Consider the following 23,358-nt stretch of genomic DNA (forward strand, 5'->3'; position numbering starts at 1 on the left):
CTTTTTAATGATGTTCTAACAGTGATGTGTGTCCCTAGAGCCTATATATGAGCACCAAATGTGAGAAAAATCTGTCATCTCCCTCCGCTTTTGAGAGAAAAGGTTGCTTTTGAAGTTCTGTCCAGGTTTTGATGCTTTCATGAAGGAAAGCTCCCCTTCCTCATGGACATGATAGCGCCTCTGACCTGTCACTAGTGAGCTGAAGGGTTGATCATTTTGTTGGTTTTCAGCGTATAAAATGGGACTATCATGTTAGCACTGTAGCACATAAAAGGTGGGTTGCCGGTAGAGCTTACGGAAAAGACTTTTAAATTGTCTAAATTCCATCAAGGCTAGATTTTGGCCAACACACTTAAAATACACCTCTGAGACTCATTCAAAATTGTTGAAAAATACTATAATATGGGGCCTTTATGGTTTCATTTCCCAAACGTTTATTTTGATTAGTCAGCCTCTCGTTTTATATTCTTCTTTTTCTCCCCCCTCATTCTTCACCCCATCACTCATCCAAGACTTCCCACTCCACGTTTGGCTGCAGAACCATGCCAGGGTGCTGATGGACGTCCGGTCCCCGGTGGAAAGGGGAGACGAGTGTGAGGTTTGAGGACGGCTGGTGTGCGCGGTGTTGGAAGGTGGGAGAGTTGTGAAATGGGGTGGGGGGTTGCATTTCGGTGTTTCAGGCATCCTGTTTTGGCCACACTAAATAGGACATGTTTAGGGTTTAAGGCTTGCGCTGAGAGAGATTGCGATACTCCACTTTTGCAAAGAAAAAAAAAAAAAAAGGTCAAGAGGTTGAAAGGTTAGCGTCAGAGGATCATTACGGGATGCTAGGAGAAGGATAAACAACACCTGCTTAAAAGTGAGCTGCAGATTGGCTTCAGTTCAGGTTCTCAGACAGTGAAATCCAGGCTTGTAATAATATTTGAAAATAATGCGTCTCACACAGTGCAGACTATTTACAGACGGGGGGTCTGGTTAAGGTGGCTAAAATAGAAGTGCAACAACAGCTGTCTTTGTGTTGCCATCTGAGCAAGGCTAAATATACACGACAATCATTCCAAGACATCGCACAGCTCAGATTCCCTCCGCCGCTGACACTTCCTCGTTCTTCGAATTTTCATTTTCAAGAAATTGGTCTCTCGCTTCTGGTGAATGACACCACCTACCCTGGCTCCAGCGGGCGATCGATATTAAAACAGGTCACGAAAGATAACAAGCGCAGCTGCTTTGCGCTATTTTTGCTTTGTCTTGACCCGCAATTGTAAATTTGCACAAAAAAAACGTACACGCCTGCCTTTGAAATGTCGGGCCTACTGTCATGTCTAGGACTCGGCCCTGGGGAAAACATGAAAGGCAATCAGTCACTTTGGAGGGTCCTGTATGAATGAAGGTGGTCAAAGAGCAGAGCCCAAACACAGGAGAGACACAGCATTAAATGTTAAAGGTTGACCCCACTTTACTGAGGTCCTGCTGAGAGGAGGGCAGGGGGAGGAGAAAGATGAAGAGGAGGCAGTAAAAAGGGGAGATGCGACGCAGGAGGAGGAGGAAAAAATACGAGTCGAGGATGCTCCAGACATGAGGACATTGTTTGGAAAATGACGAATAATGGAGTAGGCTGCGGGGGGGGAAGATGGGCGGATGCAGGAGAAAGATGTTGGAAGGTAAGATGAAAAAAAGAAGGGGGACAAGGGAGGACTGGAGGAATTTGAAGTAGGCAGGGAACTGGGGTCAAGTCAGGAAGGCTTCCAGCTGTGCTCCCCTCTGCTCTGATCTTATCTGGCTTTCTTGCATTGGGGTGCAGAAATCTCTCCCCCCAACCTGCGCCTACTGTTCTCCTCTGTCACCTGACAATACACACTCTCACGCTTTCACACGTGCAGGAGGAGTCCAGGCAAGTCATAGTTACATGACAGTAAATGGCATTTGTGGCGCCCCCTACAGTTGTGCTCAAAATGCTTTTTAAAACAAGCTAGCATAAAGTCATACAGATATCCGATCATCGTTAGACAAATGGTCAATGGCTTCTGGACACATCGCGACGCACCGATCAAAGTCAAAGTCGAGTTGCAAGTCTTTGATTATATTACTAAGTCGAGTCTATCGTCAACAAAACTGTGACTCGAGTCTGACTTGAGTCAAAGTTGTGTGACTCGAGTCCAAACCTCTGCCATGTGGCGTATTTGTCAGAAAAATAACAACAACACAGGCAACACAGTAGGGGTGCAAGTTTAGACACATTTTTCGCTTTTTTTTCGTGCAGCAGTACAGGGGTAGAGTAAGAGTTAGCTTACAAACAAATGTACCATAAATTCTAGACTACTACTTTTTGTCACACACTTTGAACCCTGCGACTTGAGCAATGATGCGGCTAATTTATGGCTAAAAGAACAACAGTTCCCATGATGCTTGTTTAGAGTGCAGATTCTGGAAGTAGTGAAGTGGACGCTGTTATCCTGTTTTGAAGTCTTATGCAGCAATCGTGTTTCGATCAGGCAAATCTTAAGTAAGTTTGATTGAGTACATTTGAATTACTACAGCTTCTTCTTGGACTGCTTGGACAGCAGCAGCTGTTGAACGCCGAAGGGGGGAAAAAAAAAGCATCTCACCGGCGCTCACAAGTGGTGCTGGGAACACCTGGTAGGTAGGATTGCAAGGTTTATAGTGTGTCTTTCTGTGTAAATATCCCATGTTACAATGTGGACACCTGCGGTTTGTACACAAGTGCGGTCCATGTATGTACAAATTTGGTGGGTGTGACCAATATTCAGTTGCTCTCAATAGTGCGGAATTTACGGTCTATGCATTCACATTACAGCAAAAACAGAGCAAACAAGGGGGTTTAAAAGTTCATATGCAAATGAGGGAAAAAATCAAATGAGCTGATCTTGCCATGGGGATGAATTGGAGTCCCAGACAAGATACTTTGTCACGTCTGGCTGACGGGATCAACTCAGATCTCCCACGGATAAAGCAGCTGGGCATTTGAAGCCAATAAAGTCATTCTGCGTGACATGTGCTTGTGTAAACGGATCAGAAACATCCACGTTGCTCAAAATGTGCTTGGCCCCCGTTCAAGTGTAGCAGACTGTGAAAAAAGTGGAAGTGATGCTAAAGCGTTTGGCTGTGAGGTGTGTTTATACAACACTGTGCAAAAGTCACCACCGAACAACAATAAATACCAGGGACCTTAAATCCATCAAGTGGCTGTGCATGAACAAGCAACATGAGTCATAAAAGGATGTTTCTCTGCCCGAGTGCTTGCATCCCACGAGTTTCTCCCACAGAAAACATGAAGAGCTCTTAAAAAAACAACAGACCTCGAACTTTTGACTTATCGAGCAAAGAATGGTACAAATGCTTCTTTCTGCTTCAACAATAAGTGACACATGCTGGGAAAAGAAAGCAGCAGTAAACCTGCGACAGATTCTAATAATTTAATTTAACAAGAAAATAAAATTTTAAAAATAAAAACTATATAAAAACAAAAATCTGCAGTAAACTGCACTTTTTTGGGAATTTTATCCATCATCCATAATTCTATATGTGAAATATGAACACATTTCTTTCCCTATTCTGTGCGTTCTAACAAGCCAGTAGTATCCACTCTTCTGTCTCTCCTGTTGGTGCCTTGAGGCGTTGGGAGTGAGGGAGTGAGTGAGGGTATTATGAGGGAAAAGTAAAGTAATTTTATTGGCATAAAGTTAAAAAGCAAAAATACATTATTTTTGAAAAGTCATAATATGACAAACAAGCAAAACAACAAATAACGTTGTGATTTTTGGAAAATTATGTTACAGAAAAAGCTAAACTGTTACTAGAATAAAGTCAAAATATCATGGGAATAAAGTCATAATTACAAGAAAAAAAACGTACAAGACGACAACAGAAATGGAAAAAACTGATGTAATTTTACGAGAATAAAGTCAAAATACTGACAAGAATTGTATTGTAACAAGAAAAAGGTGCAGTTTTACTAGAATAAACTCATGAGGAAAAAATGTCATTTTAGTAGCATAGAGATGAAGAAAAAGAAAAAAATTGTTATTTTTTAAAAAAAGTTGGAGTATTATGACAAATAAGCAAATCAAAATAAGTTGGGGAAAAAGTTTAAATATAATGGGAATGAAGTCATGGTAATATGAAAAGAAAATTTATGAATATTATTTAAGAAGAAAGTTGAAATATTTTGAAAATTAAAAAAGATAAAAACAGCAAAAAATGTTGCAATTCTTCCAATACGTTTTTTCACCGACATCACAAAGCTGAAAACTTCTTGCCAATAAATATCAAAGTGGCCCTTGCATCCTTGCATTTTTTACCATGTGGTCCTTGCTGGAAAACACACCTGGTTTACGATGTCAGCACTGAACACTGAACTGATAAATATACTGATAAAAACTTTAAATACTGCAGAGAGGTATGAACATTGGTATAAAACTGCACTGTTTCTAATACAGTAGAGTGGTTCCCTTGTTAAGCTACACTAGGAGGGTAAAACACTAAAGGTCACATTCAAGTGCATTTGTTGCATGTTTTACAACGACTGGCTTGGATTCTTATTGGTCGGTTGCATGTATAAATGATTTCCTTGTTAAAAATGTGCACGCTGAAGGTGTGCACACATAGTTCATGTTGTTAAGTCCATACTTTCCAATGCCTAAACAACATTCTCAATCCCAAAGTGATCCTATGTTGCAGAGGAATAATGACAGGTAAAACCTAGTCATACGTTGTAATATTGCATTGCATTTACATGTAAAGTTCTTGTATTTCACTTTAGCAGAGCCACAGTGTGCACAAGTATCTTGCTCTCGGGATGTCTTATTCCCTGTACTCATCCCTGTATTATTTGTCCACAGTCCAAATCACACAACCAGAACCACATGGACGTGAGAAAACACTTGAGTACATAAACATGTCTTCTACAAAAGTGCATCACTGGTGTCTGGAATTGAAGAAGGACCAAACCCCCCCCCCCAAAAAAACAGTTAAACGGTGACAGTTGCCATTAAAAACATGCATGGCATATTCGGATGCATCTGAACTTCCATGAATGCTGACCTGGAGGATCACATGCAATGTTTCCAAGCTTTTCAGGAACTATGACAAAAAGGCCAACAATGCAACACTCCAGATGTGCAAGACAATGTGAGGCCAGATGGAGGAGCAGTGGGGACACAGGCAAAGAAAGATGGCTGCCCCAATAGCTTGTCCACTCCAGATATTCCTCCAAAAGACTGCACCAGAAATACTCCCCTGACTCCAAAAAATGCACTCAGGTATCATCTTACGATGATATGGCCGGTGTGTTGTGAAACGTCGGAACATTAAATGCATGAACGAGTCATACAGCATGCAGACACACACAGAAAACTTTAAAAAACTAACTGGACACTGATACAACATATGCTGCATGTAAACTACAGCAACAGGACACGGTCATTAAAAGGACAGTGAACGTCCACTCCTCCAGTACAGCACATGCTCATTAACGCTTGTTTACAGCCATTACCACCCACTTAAAAGTGCCACAATCTGCTGATAAGCGTGCACACTTTCAGGAGGAGGAGTACTGCAGCAAGGATACAAAAACGCTACAGTACAGCGGAACGGCGCCAGGACGAAAAGGCAGGAGGAGGAGTGAAATACGCGTGAGTCACTTCATAATTTTGTGTGTCCAAACTAGTAGGTTGATCGTTAAAATTCAAACGAAGGTTTGAACTTTTTGAGAGTGTTTAAATACGAGAGAAATGTCAGAAAATGTTAAATGTGAGGGGTTTTGCAGCCTTAAAACATGGACAGTACAATAATGTTACAAAAATAACCTATCCCCCGCGCTAAACGAGGGAACACCGGAATCAATTTGGGACAGCACTAAACGGAACTAAGTACGCAGTGCACATAGTATACATGTTCAAGTGTACTGAAGGGCAGTAAAGTAGAGCCCGCTTTTCCAAGAGGTTACATTCCAGGGCCATCACTCAGTGACGAAAAAATGATTGGATTCAATGCGTTTTGGATTTTAGAAATAACTACACATGCTCATTACTATAATAATACTACTAATTTGCATTTCTAATAAAAAAGACAACAACATGAATCCGCAAAGTGAGTCACTGCCTCCCAGGCTTGGCTCTTTAGTTTTTTCACTGACTTTTATTAAGAACAAAACAATGTTAAACGTGACATGACTAATGACAAACTGCTTGTGTTTTGCCTAATAATAGCGACAGAAAACCACAAATCTGCTCTCCTCTCTTTTACTGAATGTCATTTCAGGTGCAGGTGTACCTAATGTACTGGTCAGTGAGTGTGCACCCGAAATGAACCCATGAAGTAAGGAATTAAAAAAGAACCTAGAGAAAGGGACGATTTACAGAGCATGGAATGGAAAAATGATGCAAAGAAAGGCAAGACATGAGTCTAGGTCAAAGTCGGAGAGAAAGCAGGCCCGCCACAGCAACATGAGCCCCTCCTTCCCATGCGCTGGTGTTAAGTTGTTGAGAGCTATCTGCCCTCCACTCGCTCTTCCAGAAGAACAACACTGACTGGTGATGCTGAAGGCGCGTTCAAAGGCCTCCGCATCACTTTTATGAGTGCTATTCTCATTAAAGAGGTGCCGGCCGAGTGGCGAACCTTGATGGAGCGGAGGGAAGCTTTTACATAGCGCAGGAGCACCGACGTTGGCCACGGGGGGGAACATCTGGACCAGTAACCTTCACACTCGCGGCACACTTCCAAAACACAAATACCCAGGCCACTCATTCAGTGCACCTCCAGGAGGGATGAGTGCCGACCTACGCCTTTCTGTCTACCATCACCTGCTTCTTATCTGGCCGCTAAATCCTTGAGAGCTGGAATCAGATGCGCTACATTCCTACTGCACTAAATGGGTTGTAAATACTCCCCAATAGACTCATACGAAACGTATTTCCGTGTGTAAGCTGCCTGTTGCGCATTTGAACAGATGATGGGATTTACATCAAAGGCTGCTGGTGCACTTGGCAGGTATGTTGGAGGATTGTCTGCATAATGCAAGCGTGCACACGTTTTACGGTCCGTGTTGGCTGTAAATTGACTGACGTTATGAGCAGTAAAGTAGAGAAGAGTGTGACCTTGCGATGCCATCAAGCAGCAAGGGGCCCGGTGGCTGCTCCATTAAAAGGCCGCTCACCTTGTCACCTGCCACTCGTGATCATTAAAGACAAGCTCTTAATAGCTGCCATGTTTGCAAAGTGTCTGCTCAGCACTGTTCAAGCGGCCATTCTAGCCTGTTCTCAGTGGCATAGTGAGGGGGGTGGTGGGGGGTGGGGGTGTTCCCTGGCAGCTGGGAAGTTTTCGTTTCAAAGCTGTAATGTACAGTCGCCCCTCGTTTAGCACGCTTAATTGACCCGAACCGACCGTGATCAGTGACTTTCCGCGAAGTCGGATTCAATATTAGCAAACGGAATATTTTCATAGTAAACCTGTTGATGACTTTCTAAACACGGGCTTCAACATTACTAGAGCCCTGTAGACATGAAATAACACCCCTATAGTCACCTTTACGCTCTTTTTTACAACACATTGCGCCGGCTACAGGATCACTGCAGGGACATACGAGACGGCCGCCGCAAGCATAGCAAGCTAGTGAGCTAACTAGTTAGCCTCCAATTTACTAATTCTAAACATAATGAGTTTCAAACAAAGTAATGAAGAAGGACAAATTAACAAGACAAACACCACTTCCACACGGAATGGGAGGACAACTTTTTTTCCCACTCTGTCATGTCGGACATGCCACGGCTGACTACATGAAGTGTTAAGGTAATGTAATAACGTCATGTCTCATGAATGTAACATCACTGCCGTCTAGTGACCAGAATACTACATATGACTTGTCCTTCAAGATTTGTTTACTAATAATAGGCCACAGTCAACCAGCAAACAGCTATCATTTATGAATTACTTTTTGAGGCAGCGATGTTCAAGTCGCAATGTAGCGAGGGACGAGCGTATATTAACTTATTTTCAACACTATTCACTTTATTGCCTAATTAAGCTATTTGTTATTTTTGTAAGTAGTCATTATATTTGTGTTGTTGATGAGAGACGTTCCTTCAACAAAAGTACTGCATTGACCCGAATACATTGAGGTATTTTTTCCCTGCATAAAAAGTCTGAAAAAAAGAGTTGTCGTCTTATACAGTAATCCCTCGTTTATGGCGGTTAATTGGTTCCAGACACTGTGATCAGTGAATTTCTGCTAAGTAGGATTCCTTATTTATAGATGGAATATTTTTGTACTTAGAGCACAGAAAAACCTGTTTACGACATTCTAAATACATTTGTGGGCATTATTAGAGCCCTCTAGACATGAAATAACACGCCTACAGTCACCTTTACACTCGTTTTAGCTAATATAGTAGACATAATAAGAGTAAATAAGCCGTTTAAGACATACATAAGCCTCGTGCTGGTGTGTTGCTATAAATGTGTTCCCTAGGGGAGCTGAGTGGCGGGCAGACAGGAAGAGACGTGAGGGGTTCAGATGCGAGTTTTAGCTTGCATTAGCTACAGCAGCAACCGTAGTCTGTGTTTTTATTAGGGATTATTGCGAGATAATATAAACCTGCAATAGAAGCCTGTTGTTCCGGCGATCAAGTGTGGCGTTTCACTGAACATTCAAGTAACATTACTGAGACACTCACAGCAGCTTTGAATGCATCTTCTGAATGCCTTATTTGTATTTTAAGTTCTTAGGCATTGTTATGCTTAAAAATGCTTAATTTAGGCCAAAAATAAGCAGCATGATTTATTAATGAATATATTCCTGAAAAACCATGATAGAGTGAAGCTGAAGTGCGAGGTGGTGAGGGACAACAGTACAGTAAATATTTTGAAAAGTGCATTTTCCGTCTCATTATCACCCCCTGAAGAATGCAATGGTACCGTTAGAAATGAAGATGCAAAGCAAACTTGTCTTTTAAAAAGGCCTTCATCATGACAACTAGCTGCAGTGATTTTGCTCCAATAGTACTGTAGTGTATGTGTGTATGTGTGTGTGTTTGTGTGTACCGCATCCACATAAGGTGGCTTTTGTATATGTGATCAGCACATCCCAAACGCCACCGCCGGGCTCTCGGCCTTTTACTCCTTTGTGTGTTCCTTGTGGGCCCTCGAGGCCCTTCGCAGGCTGCAGAGCGGCCGGCTTGGGTCAGGCTGTTTATTTTTCAGAAAGGAAGAATGTCTGCGCGACTATTAAACGCTGCGGTTGCACAAAGCTAACTTTAATAAGACCACTGATGAGAGGCCGGGGGGGGGGGGGGGGGGGCTTGAGGGCTCTGGATATGGTTTGTGTTTATGCGCTTCCATATGAAAAGTGTTATTCCTGAAACGTATACATTTTGCAATTTAGGAACACATTAGGGTCATACCTGCAACTGCAACTTCATGTTCACAATTATACTTTTATGTACTGCAGATGTTTCCTGGCGACTGCGTGGGGTTAGCATATGCATTAGCTTGTAAGGATGTAACCCTATTATGCAGTTGCAGGTTAGGTGGAACTCTACATATCCTTGAAAAAGCACACAGTGGCTCCAAACAACCTTCAGCGACACAGACACCACCAGAACTCATCTCCAAGCTAAATATCCTCAACTATTCAACGGGTAGCATTCCCTTCCTCCTTTCCAAATAAACTACACACACATGCTCCAACATCATCATTTAAACAAGCGCAAACGCATCGAGATAAGTGAGTCATTCTCATGGCCGTGAAAGCAGCTGAAGCAGTAAAAATGGCCCAATGGACATGATGTAGCGGACCTGCAGTCTGAGATAAAGCACTCAGCGCAAAAACTGCACAGTGGAACCTCGGTTAGCGTGTTTTTCGGCGTTTGCCTCGGTTTGCTTGCATTCTCCGATGAACCGACAATGTGCCGCACGTCTTTGGAGAAGTTTCAAATGACTGTCTTACTGTGTCCAACCTCAGAGGCCTTGCTTATGCAGCTCAACCATCCGGCCATGTTCAGAGAGAAAGCTCCTTTGCCGTCAAGAGATCGTGACAGTGTGAATACCTGACATTGAATCCACATTTTTGCCGGGATTTTGGCTTTTAAAAAGGCTGTGATTTTAAGCTTTGATCAGCTGATTTAACAGCCGCTTTCACTTTTGCAATAAATTGCTTACTCAAATGTTTTTGTCTCACTCTCATTTCTCCTTTTTGCATTTTGAAGCTCGACTCAGAACTTCCTGAAAGGAAAACTGCACTTTTGCACAATCCTTACAGTATATGAGACATGAACCCATGTCTCTCTTGTCTGTGCGTTGTAATGACATAAAAACAGAGACAACTCATTACTGCCCGTAACGGGACACACCTGTTCCGCCTACAAAGACCGCTCTCAAAACATCGCCAAATCCTCCAAAAAAGGAGGCAAGGTGTCAACACACCACTAACATTGTTCGATCCGTGTAACAATGTTAATGCAACAACAACGTCGCTGTAGCTTGGTTAATATGCACATCACATTGTATGTAAATAGAGCCTTGTTCGCACTTTGTTGTTTTTTTTTCTAGAAGGGTTTATCGGTGGAATATGTGTTTCCCATTGCGTGCATTCCTAGCTGCGTCTTTTTAGCTGTTTTTATATCTTTAGGATGCACAGAAAAGAGAAAGACATGAGTTCATGTCTCATAAAGATTGTGGATGATGGGCAAAATTCCAAAAAAAGTGCAGTTTTCCCTTCAGACCCAACAGTGCAAAGTGTAAATTCTTGCCATTCAAATTTTGATCAGGTGTGGTATATACAGTTCTACATTGGATCTCGTAAGATATTATGGCTAGTAAGCATGAACGCATCATAAAGCAGAACAAAGTAAAGGCTCATTTCCTGCATTTATATTGTTTTCAAATGGCCATTAATGGCCCCTGTTATGACCGATGTATTCTTCCTGTGGTGAAACTATGGCTGGCTAGCGGCGAGCTTCCTGCCTGATTTATTATGGTTTTAAAAACAAATGCAGCTCACGGGGGTGGGGTCGGCCCCATCCTGGCTCTCAGTCTCCCCCCCAAAGCCTAAGCTTTGCCTCTTGTCTCCAGCTGCAGGCGGACGGGGCAACAGGAAGAGCACCGTGTCTGCCCTCCGTCTTGGATGTGAGCTGGAGACGACAGTGATGGTGGACTGAGAGCAGTTACATTATCATCACGTGCAGCAGCTGGCAGAAAACACACAGGACAAGAAACTTTATCTTATTTTTTGCATGTGTGTGCGTGTCAAAGAAGCCCACCGTGAACATGCCCTGTCCATTATCCATTATCCAAATACACACAAACACTTATCCACAGGTCAGTGTTGCCATCCCATGTGTTAATGAGCTCTTATCTGATGGAAATAGATCTGACCGCACAGCCGGGGGTCTCACCTCATGCCCTCATGTCCTCATGCATGCTAACACCAAACACTTGGATGCTCTTGGCTAGCTGAGGAGCTGTAACTATCACAGTAAAAAAAGGTAAAAGTATGAAGCTCAATTTTTCATTTTTCTTTTTTTTTTTTATTTTTTAGATGAAACTTGCAGACTCTCGCTAGGAATGTTCTGAACTCCTATTTCCATGCCAGCGTTGTATTGAGCGGAATAATGTTGCCAGTAGGAACCACAGCATTGTAAAAGCAACTTCTTTTCTTTTTGGTCCTGTGGGCCGCCTTGCCGTCACAGAAGTAATCAGCGATCACGCAATTTAAAAGGTTTTCAAAACTGTATTAAAAGTTAAGACCAATATATTTCGTTACAGCGCTGGACACTTGCATCGAACACCGGAATAACAGATGTAAGAGAGCATATAAAGCAGCTGCCACGCCCCTCTAGAAAATGAAAGTTAGATTTGTGTGAAAGTGAAAGTTAAGCTTGTGTGAGAGAGCGAAAACAATGTGTTTTCTGTGTATCTGCATCCCAGTATTTTTCCCCATCAGTCATATGTACTGTAAGTGTTGCAGAACTCTGATTGTGCTATGTGAGTGTGTTTGTGTGTGTATTGTGAAGGCCTCTTTCAATTCCTCACAATAAACCAAATTTAGTGATGAATCATTAGACCCATTAATGACTCTTATGCTCCTGTTCAAACTGCTGTTATGCTCAAAGAGCAGTAGAGGGAGGAGAACAAAAGGAATCTATGAGCATCTTTGGCTTTTATGACACGAACGATGAATTGCCACCATGCATAATGTGACGCAAAATCACGCGTGGATCAGCGTACACCGAAGTAGTAAATCTGAGGAATTGTTTTGTTGTTTTGTTTTATTTGGATTTTTATGGACTTTATTCATGACAATTATTCCTGAAGATGAATCGCTTTCACGCATTACGTTACGCAAGACATCACAACATTGCACAACAGCTCCGTTTAGAAAGTGAAGGATGACATTTGGACTGTGTGTTTCGCTTTTAATGCGTTTTTGTTGCTTTTGGGTGTGATAATCAAGCAGACAGAAGCAGTAAAACTCCACATGTAGCCAAAAAACTTTTTGTCCTGCATCACCCTACGCACAACCATGTCTTAGCCACAATACGAGGAGTGTTTTGTTGCTTCGTAACAACGGTGATTAAGTACTAAGTACTACATTTAAGCGACTAGTGTCCCAGAATGGATTGTGTTCGATCTCAGGGTAACAATTAGGATTTTCGAGAAGAGTTTGAACAGAATTTCACTGACGACAAATAAGAGTCACAATGCTCCCTCCTGAGCAATACTAATAGGCGCCTCCGCCTGGCATTTATATTTGGATCTGTGCCCAAGAGTGGGCAGAGTCACTACAACCCCCCACCTCCACCCCCAGTGGAATGAGACGTGTTAAAGAGCTTTTAAAAACAAATTGCAGTGATGACAATACACTCTGCATACACAGGACACATACAACGCTCACATGGTTGTAATTAGCCCAGACGAGCAGACTGTTTGTGTCCATGTGGTGCAAGTAATGAATGTGTGTGTGTGTGTGTGTGTGTGTGTGAGAGAGAGAGAGAGAGAGGAGGGTGTTAATGGCAAACACCTGAAGCTTGTAAGAAGGGCTGCACTGCCTAGCTGTTCGTGTGAGCGTAAAAGTGTCACAACGGACTGAGAGGACACACAAGAGGACACTGTCGACCCAGTCGGCTTCCAAAGGCTCAACTGATGAGGCTGAAATGTCGCCCCCTGTTGGGCCCTCGTGTTGATGCAATGCTGAAAGGTGAGCACCCTGATGTTGGAGGGCAAAAGCCGTCATGGCAGAAATGCCACTCATGCTGCATGTGGCGCTGTATCTCACACACACACACACACACACACACGATCATGGATGCCTCGGAGATGAGCTTCAGATTTCAAATGTGCTGCTAAAGGGAGAGGAGGGTCTCTCCTTACAGTGTCGTGTTGAGAGAGGAGCCGCCGTCGGCCCCCTCAAAGACTTTGCGTCAATTTATGGGATGCACGCATGTCAGACAGGAGGACACAGCTCCTTAAAACATTTTCCGTTTGTTGTGGGCCACACAAAACAACATGCACATAGTTCATGCCCTGAGCCAGCAAGTAAAGCAGCACAATTTGCAGAGAAAGGCTAACAAATCTATATTGAGCAATCTAATTGTCGAGGAAACAAACAAGGTCCACAGGCGTTCTGGCTGCACCAGTGCGGCAATAAACAGCTTTTCTTTCAAGTAAACAAAACACCAGCGCTAAAAGGCAGAAAATGCAAAAAGAAAACATAAATTATGTTGCGGTGGAGGCTGTATGTCAACGCCGAGGCTTCTCCATAACATTTGACAGTTCAACTTTTCTAAAGATGTACTGTATGTGGTAGAAGAAATGCTTGAAAAAAGGTAGACCAGGCTGGTCCTAATCTACTTTTTACGAGGCGCATATACTGTAGTTGCAGCACGACTTGCATTAACAGCATCAGTAGCGTTGGCTGTGCATGGTCCAGTCAGTCAGTCAGCAGCAGCAGCAGAGGCAGCGCTCCATCTTGGCACACACAAAAACACCTCACACTCCAAAACACAATGTGTTGACTGCAGGCCAGAAATTCCACTTGTGAACAACTTCCACCTGTTCTAGCTGTTGCTTTTCACACCCCCACATTAAAAGACTGGAAGATTTTTTTTTTTTTTTTTTTTAAAAAGCCCGAGAGAAAAACCAACCTTACTAAAAATATATGCCACTCACATTACTGTACAGAGAATATTGCTAAACACTGCAGATGACATGAAAAGCCCTTGTGTGCCAGCTTAATGATCAGTAAAACACTTTACAACCTTTTACTCTGACCTCATAAAACTGGACCCATTTTGAGCCCTGACCTGAAGTTTGGGAAACACTTGGATGGAGGCTACTTGCAAAAATACAAACACTCAACATTTTTCCAGCTCAAGACCAAAACATTTGTTAAAAGTAGCACACAACTGATGTCAGCAAACTTTGTGAGGCCATGTTTAAATGCATTGAGACTCCAGATGCAGCCCAATACTTTTGTCCAAATCACGCTTATCAGTGGTTTATTGTTGCTACGTTTTATTATAAACGGTGGTTTACTTATTTTTACACTTGTAAGACAGTTAGGATGTTAAACAAATACCGTTTTTAAAAGTGCGATATTGTTTTAATCCAATAATAATAATAATAATAATAACAATACAGTCCGAAAAAGATGGTCATCTTGAGACTTACTGGTATACATGCAGCAGGTGAGCTTTTCTTCCCATCACTCACACACGAGTGATCTGGAGAGATGTAGCTGTGACACAGTGGGGTCTCAAAGGTTAGCAAGTTAGGAAACAACAGAGAAGTAGATACCAAATACAGTCGTCCTCGCTACATTACGGTTCGAACTTCGCTCCCTCACTCGATTGCAGTTTTTCAAAAATAAATTATTTAATAAAATGATCGCTGTTGTGTGGGTCACTACGGCCTATTCTTAGTCCAAAAAAATGCATGTTTTAAACAAATGTCACAATCTTGGCCTTAATGAAGCATTTTCAAGCAATAAAAAGTTCTAAATGAACTAAAATACAAATACAGCTTAAGGCAATACAAGATGTTAATGAACTGTACTGCACACTGGCCACTAGGTGTCACTAGTAACACGCACCAGAGTTGCTCGCCAACATCAGGCTTTTATCATTTTATAATTATTTCTCCCACAACAGGCCCATTAATAATAATAATAATAAAGTCATCATCATTATCATCATAATAAACACCTTCAGCTACAACGCAACTCGATGTGTGACGTCACTTCCTGTCCACACGTCCGAAAGACATTTATTGAAACACACACAAGCACGAGTCTTTTTTTATGTCTTAAATGACTTATTTTCTCTGCTTATATCTACTATATTGGGCAATGTGAGTGTAACGGTGATTATAGGTGTGGTATTTCAGGTCCAGAGGGGTCTAATAATGGTAATCATATTTAGAATGCCTTTTCTATGCTCCAACTATGAAAATATTCCATTTATTAATATTGATTCCTAATTCACTTATCGCGGTCGGGTAGCCGTGACAAAAGAGTTATCACTGTATGTTCATTTTAAGATGGTAAAAATATAATATCCTGATTTTGTCTTAAACTATTTGTCCAAAAACATGTCTTGAAAAATAGCTGTTGCTTGTTTTACAGTCAGGTCAGTATGATTCATTTTTAAAAGTATTTGTACGTACATGTGGCTCATCAAACAATAATCTACCATTTTTTCACAGATACTAAAAACATGATTCATTTTATTTTTAGATTTTTACAAAATCTTGTGTTGAAATAGAGAGGTCGTCTTATATTCAGCTTGGTTCTATATTGTGATAAATACAGTGCTAACAGTGGTTCACTTCTTTTTTATTTGTATGACAGACAAAACGTGTTAAAATGTTAAAACATTGATTGCAATTAATAAATGTTTGGTGATGGCAACAGCTTGAGTCTGGAATGAATGAGTTCACTTGACATGATTTCCTATGGGAACATTCTGAATATAGCACAAGCTTGACAGAAGGTTCCACTGCAAACCCAATAAAAACTGATCCAAATACAGACAGACAATCAAGTTGGGTACAGCACTACACATGCAACACCAGCCAAACCTAATGAAACCCTTTCAATTCAATTGTGTGGGAAATAAGGAGTTCCACAATGTGAATCACACGCTTTTCTCTGCTTTAGGAACAAGCCAAATGGACCAAAGTCAGCATCTCCCACTCACTGGCATGGAGTGACTGAGCGCTTGACTGCTGCTGTCACAATAAGAGCTGAGACCATATTTAAAAGACTCCAACACGCAGGTCCAATTCAGAGATGATTGGCTTGAAGCAGTCAAACGCATTTCCAGAAAGTGACACACACACACACACACACACACACACACACCACATACCTGGAGGACAGGCGCACTCCTGGCCAACATCTCGAATTGATCGCATCTTTGGCATGAGCACCATGACTTTCTACAAACATACGAGAAAATGACATAAGACATGGACGTGCAGTAAAAAACATCTTAAAAAAAAAGGTATGTAACTCGTAGATACAGCAAGATATTATTTTTGTTAAGGCGTTTTGACGTAGTTCCTCTCTTGGGTGTATTGGTGAATGTAATCAACTTTCTGGTTTGCAAAGAAGTCATCACAAATACAAAACTCCAATTAAACACACAATTAAGCAGAATATTTCAAATATTCCTAAAAGTCCCAATCAGAAGTCTCCATCTTCTCCCCATTAAATGTACCGTAACTGCAGTGGTTTGTTTCCAAGCACGTCATTTAGCGTCTATCATCAGTGGTTATGGCATGTTAGTCGCAGTTAAAACCATTTTAACCAATTGTCCACATGCAAGTCCGCTTGATCCCCAGAGGATATTCAGTTTAATTGGGCCACCACAATTACCAGAAAACTGCCGACACCGAGTGTGTGTAAAGTAAACCATTTTTACGCACAAGATGAGGCAAAAGAGTCTATTTTTCAACGTGTGAAATAGAGTAAGTATGACAAGTACCTCTTCCACGAGTTTTCCCACGGAGGCGCTCAGCTCAGGAACCAGGCTCCCATCCTCGTGGAGGAAAGCCCCGAGCGGCGGGTGGAAGGTGGGCGCGCGGTCCAGCTCCATCTGCAGTCGCTGCTCCAGCCGGTGGGTCTTGACGCTCATGAGGAGACACACGCTTATGGAGCACAGGGACAGCAGTATGCACACGGCGACGGGGAGACCGGGAGGCCACCGGTAGAAAACGGGTTTATGTCCGCACTGACACGCAGACGACTTGTTGTCCCCCGCAGAGTCACCCAAAGAGTCCATGCTTGAAATCCTGCTTTGGAAGTTGAAAGTGAAACGGGAATGGTGTGTCTCAAAACGGTCCTTAACGAGCGTGAGGCATTCACATCATCCAGTTCTTGGTCTCCGAAGCTCCAGTGTTGCAGCAGCGGTGCGCACTGGGTTAACACCGCCAACAGACGCTATGGATGCGAATCCAAACGAGCGAAGGGGTGACCTAACGCGGGCTCGCAGCGTTCTTCTTTGACTGTACGGTGAGCAACTACCAATGCATCCAATTGTTTGCCTCATTAAAAGTTGCATGTTCAACTCCAGATAAGACCGCCCCCCGACCACGTGGGGAATGCAGATTTGACAGCTCATGGTACAGCGGATTGGCCAGGACATGATTGCTTATGACTAAGCAGCCATGCCCAATTAAGATTACCTCATTTTAGGTACACTCACAGTCGCCCTACTACAAGAGCTGTGGTATATTTTGTACAATTTAAATTTGTCTCTTTTAAACTTCGTCTTTCAGGAGGCTTCCTGCTGCGTTTTGGTGCCACCCTCTGGATTGGCCAGACAACTGCATGTTAAAAAAAAGCCATGCGGTATCCATTAGTAGTTCACATTTATTGAGAAAACACATGATAGAAACCAGTCAGTGACCCCCAAAAATATATGATAAAATCTATGTACACTGATTTTCTGTCCCCAAATAAGTTTTTACAATACAATGCTGTTGATACAAATGTGAATACAGTACAAGTTTGTCAATAATAACCCTACAGGGACTGTACAATACAAAAACATCATTTGGACCATCCACAGGCTGTACTTTGGCAAATGGCAAATAAATATACATAGTTGGGGATTCATTGCAGAAAGAATCTCAAACAATGAGGTGTCAATGAATATTCTTGGCCAAGGACAGGAACAGCAAAGTAGGGCAGAGGACTGATACAGTCTGCTTACGTTCACCTCTCCTGGAGAGTGAGGACGTTGAAGATTGGGTTGAGCATCCTGTTGCAAGATGCTCCTGAGGTAACACGATAACACACTTCAATGTTTTTTGGTGGTGCTACTGCTGCTTGAACTGCTGCTCTCTTGATAGCAGGAGAAAAATTGGTGTTGGAGGGCCTTGTCCAGAGTGATGCGCTTTGCTGGGTCATATTCCAACAACTTCTCTAGAAGGTGAAACAGCTGCTGGTGGTCCTCATTTTGCGAAACCATGTAACGCTATTTGTAGGGATAAGAACAAATATGTGTATACTTCCTTGTGCTAAATGTAAAATGTAGTTAAGAGCAAAAACAGTATCAAGAACAGAAGTAGTCTTTTAACTGAGGTTTCCCCGATGTTAAATTATTAGATTAGAAAAATATGCAACTTGTTAGTATCAACAAAATATTAGCTTCTTAGATGTGTAATGGCTCAATGTGACATCACAGCACATCCAGTTAAGCGAGTGCTCCTCAAATAGTGGGGCAATTGTAAAATGTCTTCAAGGTTGGTCGGTCTGGTAGCGTCTTTAATGCTGGTGCCAGCAACCCAACTATGCAACTCAACTATGGGTGAAAGCGTGTTTACCTTTGATGAATTGTACTCTCGGTCATATTCTGAATCAATAAACAAAATATATAGAAATACTACTTAATATAAATACTAATACCAATAAATACAGGTTCTCAAAAGTATTTCAAATAAAAAATGTGTACCTGTAAAGAACCACTGCACTAAGCAAAAAGCGCAACTCATTAGTTTGGGTATTTTTGCTGTTTTGTTAGTTTCAACGGTAGTACTCATTGATTCAGTGCAAGACTGGTGGTTAAAGACACTTTCTCACCCTGAGTGGCTTGCAGTGCTTCCGGACGTATCTGCCAGCTGAGCTGTCAACATCCCAGTCCAGCTTGCTCCGGTGGACATACCGCTGTTTCCTGTACAACAATAACAATTTGGAAAAAGTCACCATGGTTACAAATAGTGTTGGGTAATTGTTTAAAGTGTTTATTTAACTCCCATCTCCCAAAAATATTTTTACAACACATTTCCCCCCCCCCCTAACCTGCTCTTATGAAGGAGATTTGTAGGAATAGGGCCCAGGACCCTCTCCATCATAGCGAGGTGCTCCTTGCTGTCATGAGTCTGAAGGTGAAAACAAACCAAAGTAGTAAAACACTTAAGTGTAATATGCACCCTATTTCCACAAACCTGGAAAAGAGTAGAACCAAGGTAGTATTCAATGAGGATGCAGCCCACACTCCAGACATCACAGGAATGATCCCAGCCGAGATCTGAAAGACAACATGTACACTCAACAAAACCTGCCCACTAAAGGAAAAGTTAAGTGTTATCTAAACCCCCACATACCTAAAATGACTTCAGGGGCCCGGTAATGACGTGTGGACACCACAGATGTATGATGCTCATGTTCATATGTGGCATTTCCAAAATCCACAATTTTTATATCTGGTCTCTTCAATGTCCGCTCATCTCGTTTCTAGGGATGATGATAATAATACAAGTTGATGTTGATAAAACTGCATCAAGAAGGAAGCTTTCAAATATGAATGCAAGACAACTATGGGTGAAAGCGTGTTTACCTTTGATGAATTGTACTCTAGCTCATATTCTGAATCAATAAACAGAATATTCTCTGGCTTCAGGTCTGTGTGAGTCAGCTTATGTTTATGGAGAACTAAAAGAGATGAGTAAAAGACATCAATTAGTACGAGTGGGAGGAATGGCAAAAAGAGGTCAAGCACCTACTATGGAAAAATAAAACACACATAAAATCGAAGTGTCTCCACTAACTCACATTTTACAGCACGGATGATCTGGTAGGCCATTTGTCTGATGTGCTTGATGGGGAAAGGCTGGAAATTGTTCTCCTTGAGGAAATCATAGGTGCTGAGGCCAAGCAGCTCAAAGGCGATGCAGATATGTCCGTGATAGTCAAACCAGTCCAGCATGTGAACACACGCACTGTTGGGGAGGGAATGAATTTTAAATATCTTGGTGTCGTAGTTGCTAACCAATTAGCATTATGTGTAATTACTTACTATCTGCTCTGAGAGTCAAGAGACTTAAGCTGTTCAAGCACAGCTACCTCAGACTTAGCGGCATCTCGGTAGCGTTCAATGTTTTTAATAATCTTCAGAGCCACTCGAGCACCATTACTAACACAAAGAAAAATGTTAAACTCTGACATAACAAACAAGAGAAAAAATTTAAAACCAACGATATCCATTCTTACTTTAGGTGATCAATGCACTCGACAACCTTCCCAAAGGCACCCTCTCCAAGAGTACTCACAATCTCATCTACACAAGATAGGAAAAAACAGTTAGCAACAAAGCACTGATATGTGAAACACTGCCTTGTGGCTGCTTCGCTGCACTGTGTAGCTAGACTATTTAATCAGGATTGAGAATAATGTCATAAAATTCTATGTTTAATGTTACACGTGCAGTAGCAAACCTAATCTAATATGTCATCTAATGACAAAATACATGAATATGTATGAAATATTAAGAAATAAAGACCAGACAAGAGTGTGAGAGAAACAAAATGTGAACAACAGTAGAAAAAAAGTATATATTCTATACATCTCGCTTTCAGCATGTCTCCATTGTGATAGATGAGGTGACCCTCGTCATCATCCTCAACACTCCTGGATCTTTTCCTGCTCCTGCGGCGATGACTCCTCCTCTGCATCGGAACCGCCGCAATCCGCCATCACATCAATAACCCATCAGTCAGCCAGCACCAGGCCACCACAACGCGACATCGTCATTCATTCAACCAGGCCAAGGGGGAGGTGTAGGGGTGGACAGTTTCGGCCCGTTCAGTAACACCGCCAGGCGAATGGACGGAGCAGCAAATTCAAATTCAGCCCCATCGAGAAATTGGGCGCCAGCCACCACATAGTGTGCGTTACAGAAGAAAAACATGGCAACAAGATTTTCAGATGAGAGACTTTCTCAGAGTAGTACAGGAAAAAACTGAACTTGAGTGAAAACAATCTTCTACATGTATGACTTGCAATACAGCGTCATTCAGTCTTGTATATTTCATAAAATGGATTACAGCATTATTATTAAGATCCTCTTCCACTACAATGAGTTGTGTAATCCCAAATTCCAAATTTTCAGTACTATAAATCATTTTAGTATGACAGACAGAAAAAATAAGCAGGTGTTAGCATTGGCTAAACACCAGTGATAATGACCCTGATGATGGTTTGTGGTACAGACACAAGAAGAGGAAGGAAAAAGAGGTTACCCGTACCGAGGAAGACCGGTGGCGAGAGTGACTACGCCTGTGCCTTCTGTCTCTATTTCTGCTTCGCCTGCTCCTGTGACTGCGGCCACTGCGGCCACTACGTCCAGACGACTTGCTGTAATGGTGCCAGTCGCGATCTCTCTCCTTGAAGGTAAAATCACGGCTGTCCTCTGCACAGGCCGTGTCCAAACTGTAATCCCGGTTGTGCCCCCCACGCATCTCAAGACTGTGGTTTAAACTGCGGTTCTCCAGGAACAGCCTGTGAAATAAAAATAAAAAACATCCCCCAAAAGAACAAAAATACTTTAATGATGTGAATGGAAAGCAGTGGGCTAATAAACACTGATAATGAAAATAAACAGTTAAACAACGACTGGGAATATTTACCCGTCACTAGTCTTGTGGTGTCTTTGAGTCCTTCTGTGCTTGTTTTCTCGTTCGCTACTGTGTGAATCCCGCATCTTCCGTTTGCGATAGTCCATTCTTTCCTCCCAGCTGTACTCGTCAAGCCAAACACCCGGGGAGTACAATTGTGTACAATGGCGCATCTACAAAGGACATGACATGATTTGGTCAAATTGTGACAAAACAAAACAGGATACTTGATGATACAACTGTGGTAGGAATACTACTCGTGGCACGCGGGCTCCATCTAGCGGCAATCAGGAACACCACACAACATTACCAAAGACAAATATGAATTAATTGCACTATTACATAACACACATTCACAGCTAAGCTGTGGTTGTAAGCGGATGCAAACAAAATAATGGCACTTGCAAAGCAAAACTATTTGAGGTGGTTCTTGTTGTTAATAAAAAAAAGCTTAAGAACTATTTGTTCAACTTAAAATAGCATGAAATGTTAAAATACGTAAAATACGTAATAACAACTACACACCAACAGCCACATATCAACGACAAACGCTATTTTTTTTAGATAAAATTACCAAACGACAAGAATCGCGTCAGCAAAAAGCACCGATGAAAACCTTAAAATATCGTAACGGCTATTCAGAGAAGTGCATGTTTTTTTTTGTCTTTTCTTTTTTTTTCTTGCACATGTCTTAAAATACATTTAACTGTAATATACAATTATTCAAAACACTCACGTGGCTTGAAAAACAGCGATATGCATTTGGTAGTAACTTTGGAAATAAAAAGTAGTGCAAATACAATGCTACTTTAATGTTGTTTAGAACTGGTTGGAACCAGATCAAGGCTGACGTACGACGAACGTTGCTTTTGCTAGGCCTACCGAGCATAGAGAGACTCACACCGCCACGTTAGTGTACATTATACGATGTAGTGCAAAGACCACCCTCAATATTCAAACTATCAACAGTAAGTAATGGAAAACGTACACAATATTTACGTGAAGCAATATTCAACGTTAGCATTAGCTTATTTATTGCGATACACAGCTGCCATGTTGGGGCCTGTCGTCGAAGATTGGAGAAGCTAACGGGCTAAATTTAGCATTCACAAGCAGAATATACCACACGTTTCTTATGTAAATAAACCGGCACTGAAAAAGCATTACTGTATCAATCCCACCTCCTTATAATGGACGCGATGTCCCAGGAATACACCTAGTCGTGCTCCAAAAAAATATTTGCGCAAATCTATTCGACGAACCTCTGTCAAATATGGCGAATGCTGTGGAACTCAACCGAATGGATTTTTTGGTCACGTGAGGCACAATAACACCGCCCATGAGAAGACAGCCAGTTTTGTACCCGGAGTGTAACCTTCCAGGTACTCTAGTCTACATAAGTAGTATGTTATCAAATATGTAATAATGTTTTACGAGTTGATATTATGA

At 41.9% G+C, this 23,358-nt stretch overlaps 2 protein-coding genes across 4 annotated transcripts in view; both read right to left on the reverse strand.

Annotated features, from left to right (window-relative positions):
- The window catches only part of col23a1a (collagen type XXIII alpha 1 chain a), a 142,231-nt gene extending 124,483 nt beyond the window's left edge, over positions 1-17,748 (reverse strand). The window contains exons 1-2 of the mRNA XM_054791565.1: positions 16,998-17,748; positions 16,380-16,449 (exon numbers count right to left, since the gene is read on the reverse strand). Of these exons, the coding sequence (XP_054647540.1) occupies positions 16,380-16,449; positions 16,998-17,294 (367 nt within the window). The 5' untranslated portion in view covers positions 17,295-17,748. The remainder of the gene's footprint in view (positions 1-16,379; positions 16,450-16,997) is intronic.
- A 118-nt stretch (positions 17,749-17,866) lies between these two features.
- clk4a (CDC-like kinase 4a) lies at positions 17,867-23,220 on the reverse strand. Of its 3 annotated transcripts, none has more exons than XM_054791562.1 (13): positions 23,091-23,220; positions 21,922-22,082; positions 21,541-21,793; positions 20,859-20,961; positions 20,507-20,573; positions 20,313-20,429; positions 20,069-20,235; positions 19,854-19,948; positions 19,621-19,750; positions 19,462-19,544; positions 19,316-19,395; positions 19,097-19,187; positions 17,867-18,491 (listed from the first exon to the last, which is right to left on the reverse strand). In XM_054791562.1, exons 2-13 carry the CDS (start codon positions 22,080-22,082, stop codon positions 18,315-18,317), a joined length of 1,524 nt encoding a protein of 507 aa, XP_054647537.1. In that variant the 5' UTR covers positions 23,091-23,220; the 3' UTR covers positions 17,867-18,314. The 3 variants fall into 3 exon arrangements, with proteins under 3 accessions (XP_054647537.1, XP_054647538.1, XP_054647539.1); XM_054791563.1 differs by having other exon boundaries at positions 23,172-23,198; XM_054791564.1 differs by lacking the exons at positions 20,859-20,961; positions 21,922-22,082; positions 23,091-23,220 and having other exon boundaries at positions 21,541-21,690.
- Between the last annotated feature and the right edge of the window lie 138 nt (positions 23,221-23,358).

Source organism: Dunckerocampus dactyliophorus, chromosome 11 (genome assembly GCF_027744805.1).
Source record: "Dunckerocampus dactyliophorus isolate RoL2022-P2 chromosome 11, RoL_Ddac_1.1, whole genome shotgun sequence".
NCBI classification, from domain to species: Eukaryota; Metazoa; Chordata; class Actinopteri; order Syngnathiformes; family Syngnathidae; genus Dunckerocampus; species Dunckerocampus dactyliophorus.

Excerpts from the sequence above, each read along its gene's own strand:
- clk4a (XM_054791562.1), bottom strand. The coding sequence starts at position 22,082 with ATGCGCCATTGTACACAATTGTACTCCCCGGGTGTTTGGCTTGACGAG. Across the intron at positions 21,794-21,921 it reads CACCACAAGACTAGTGACGG|GCTGTTCCTGGAGAACCGCA; the intron begins GTAAATATTCCC and ends TTTATTTCACAG. Across the intron at positions 20,430-20,506 it reads GAGTGCATTGATCACCTAAA|TAATGGTGCTCGAGTGGCTC; the intron begins GTAAGAATGGAT and ends TCTTTGTGTTAG.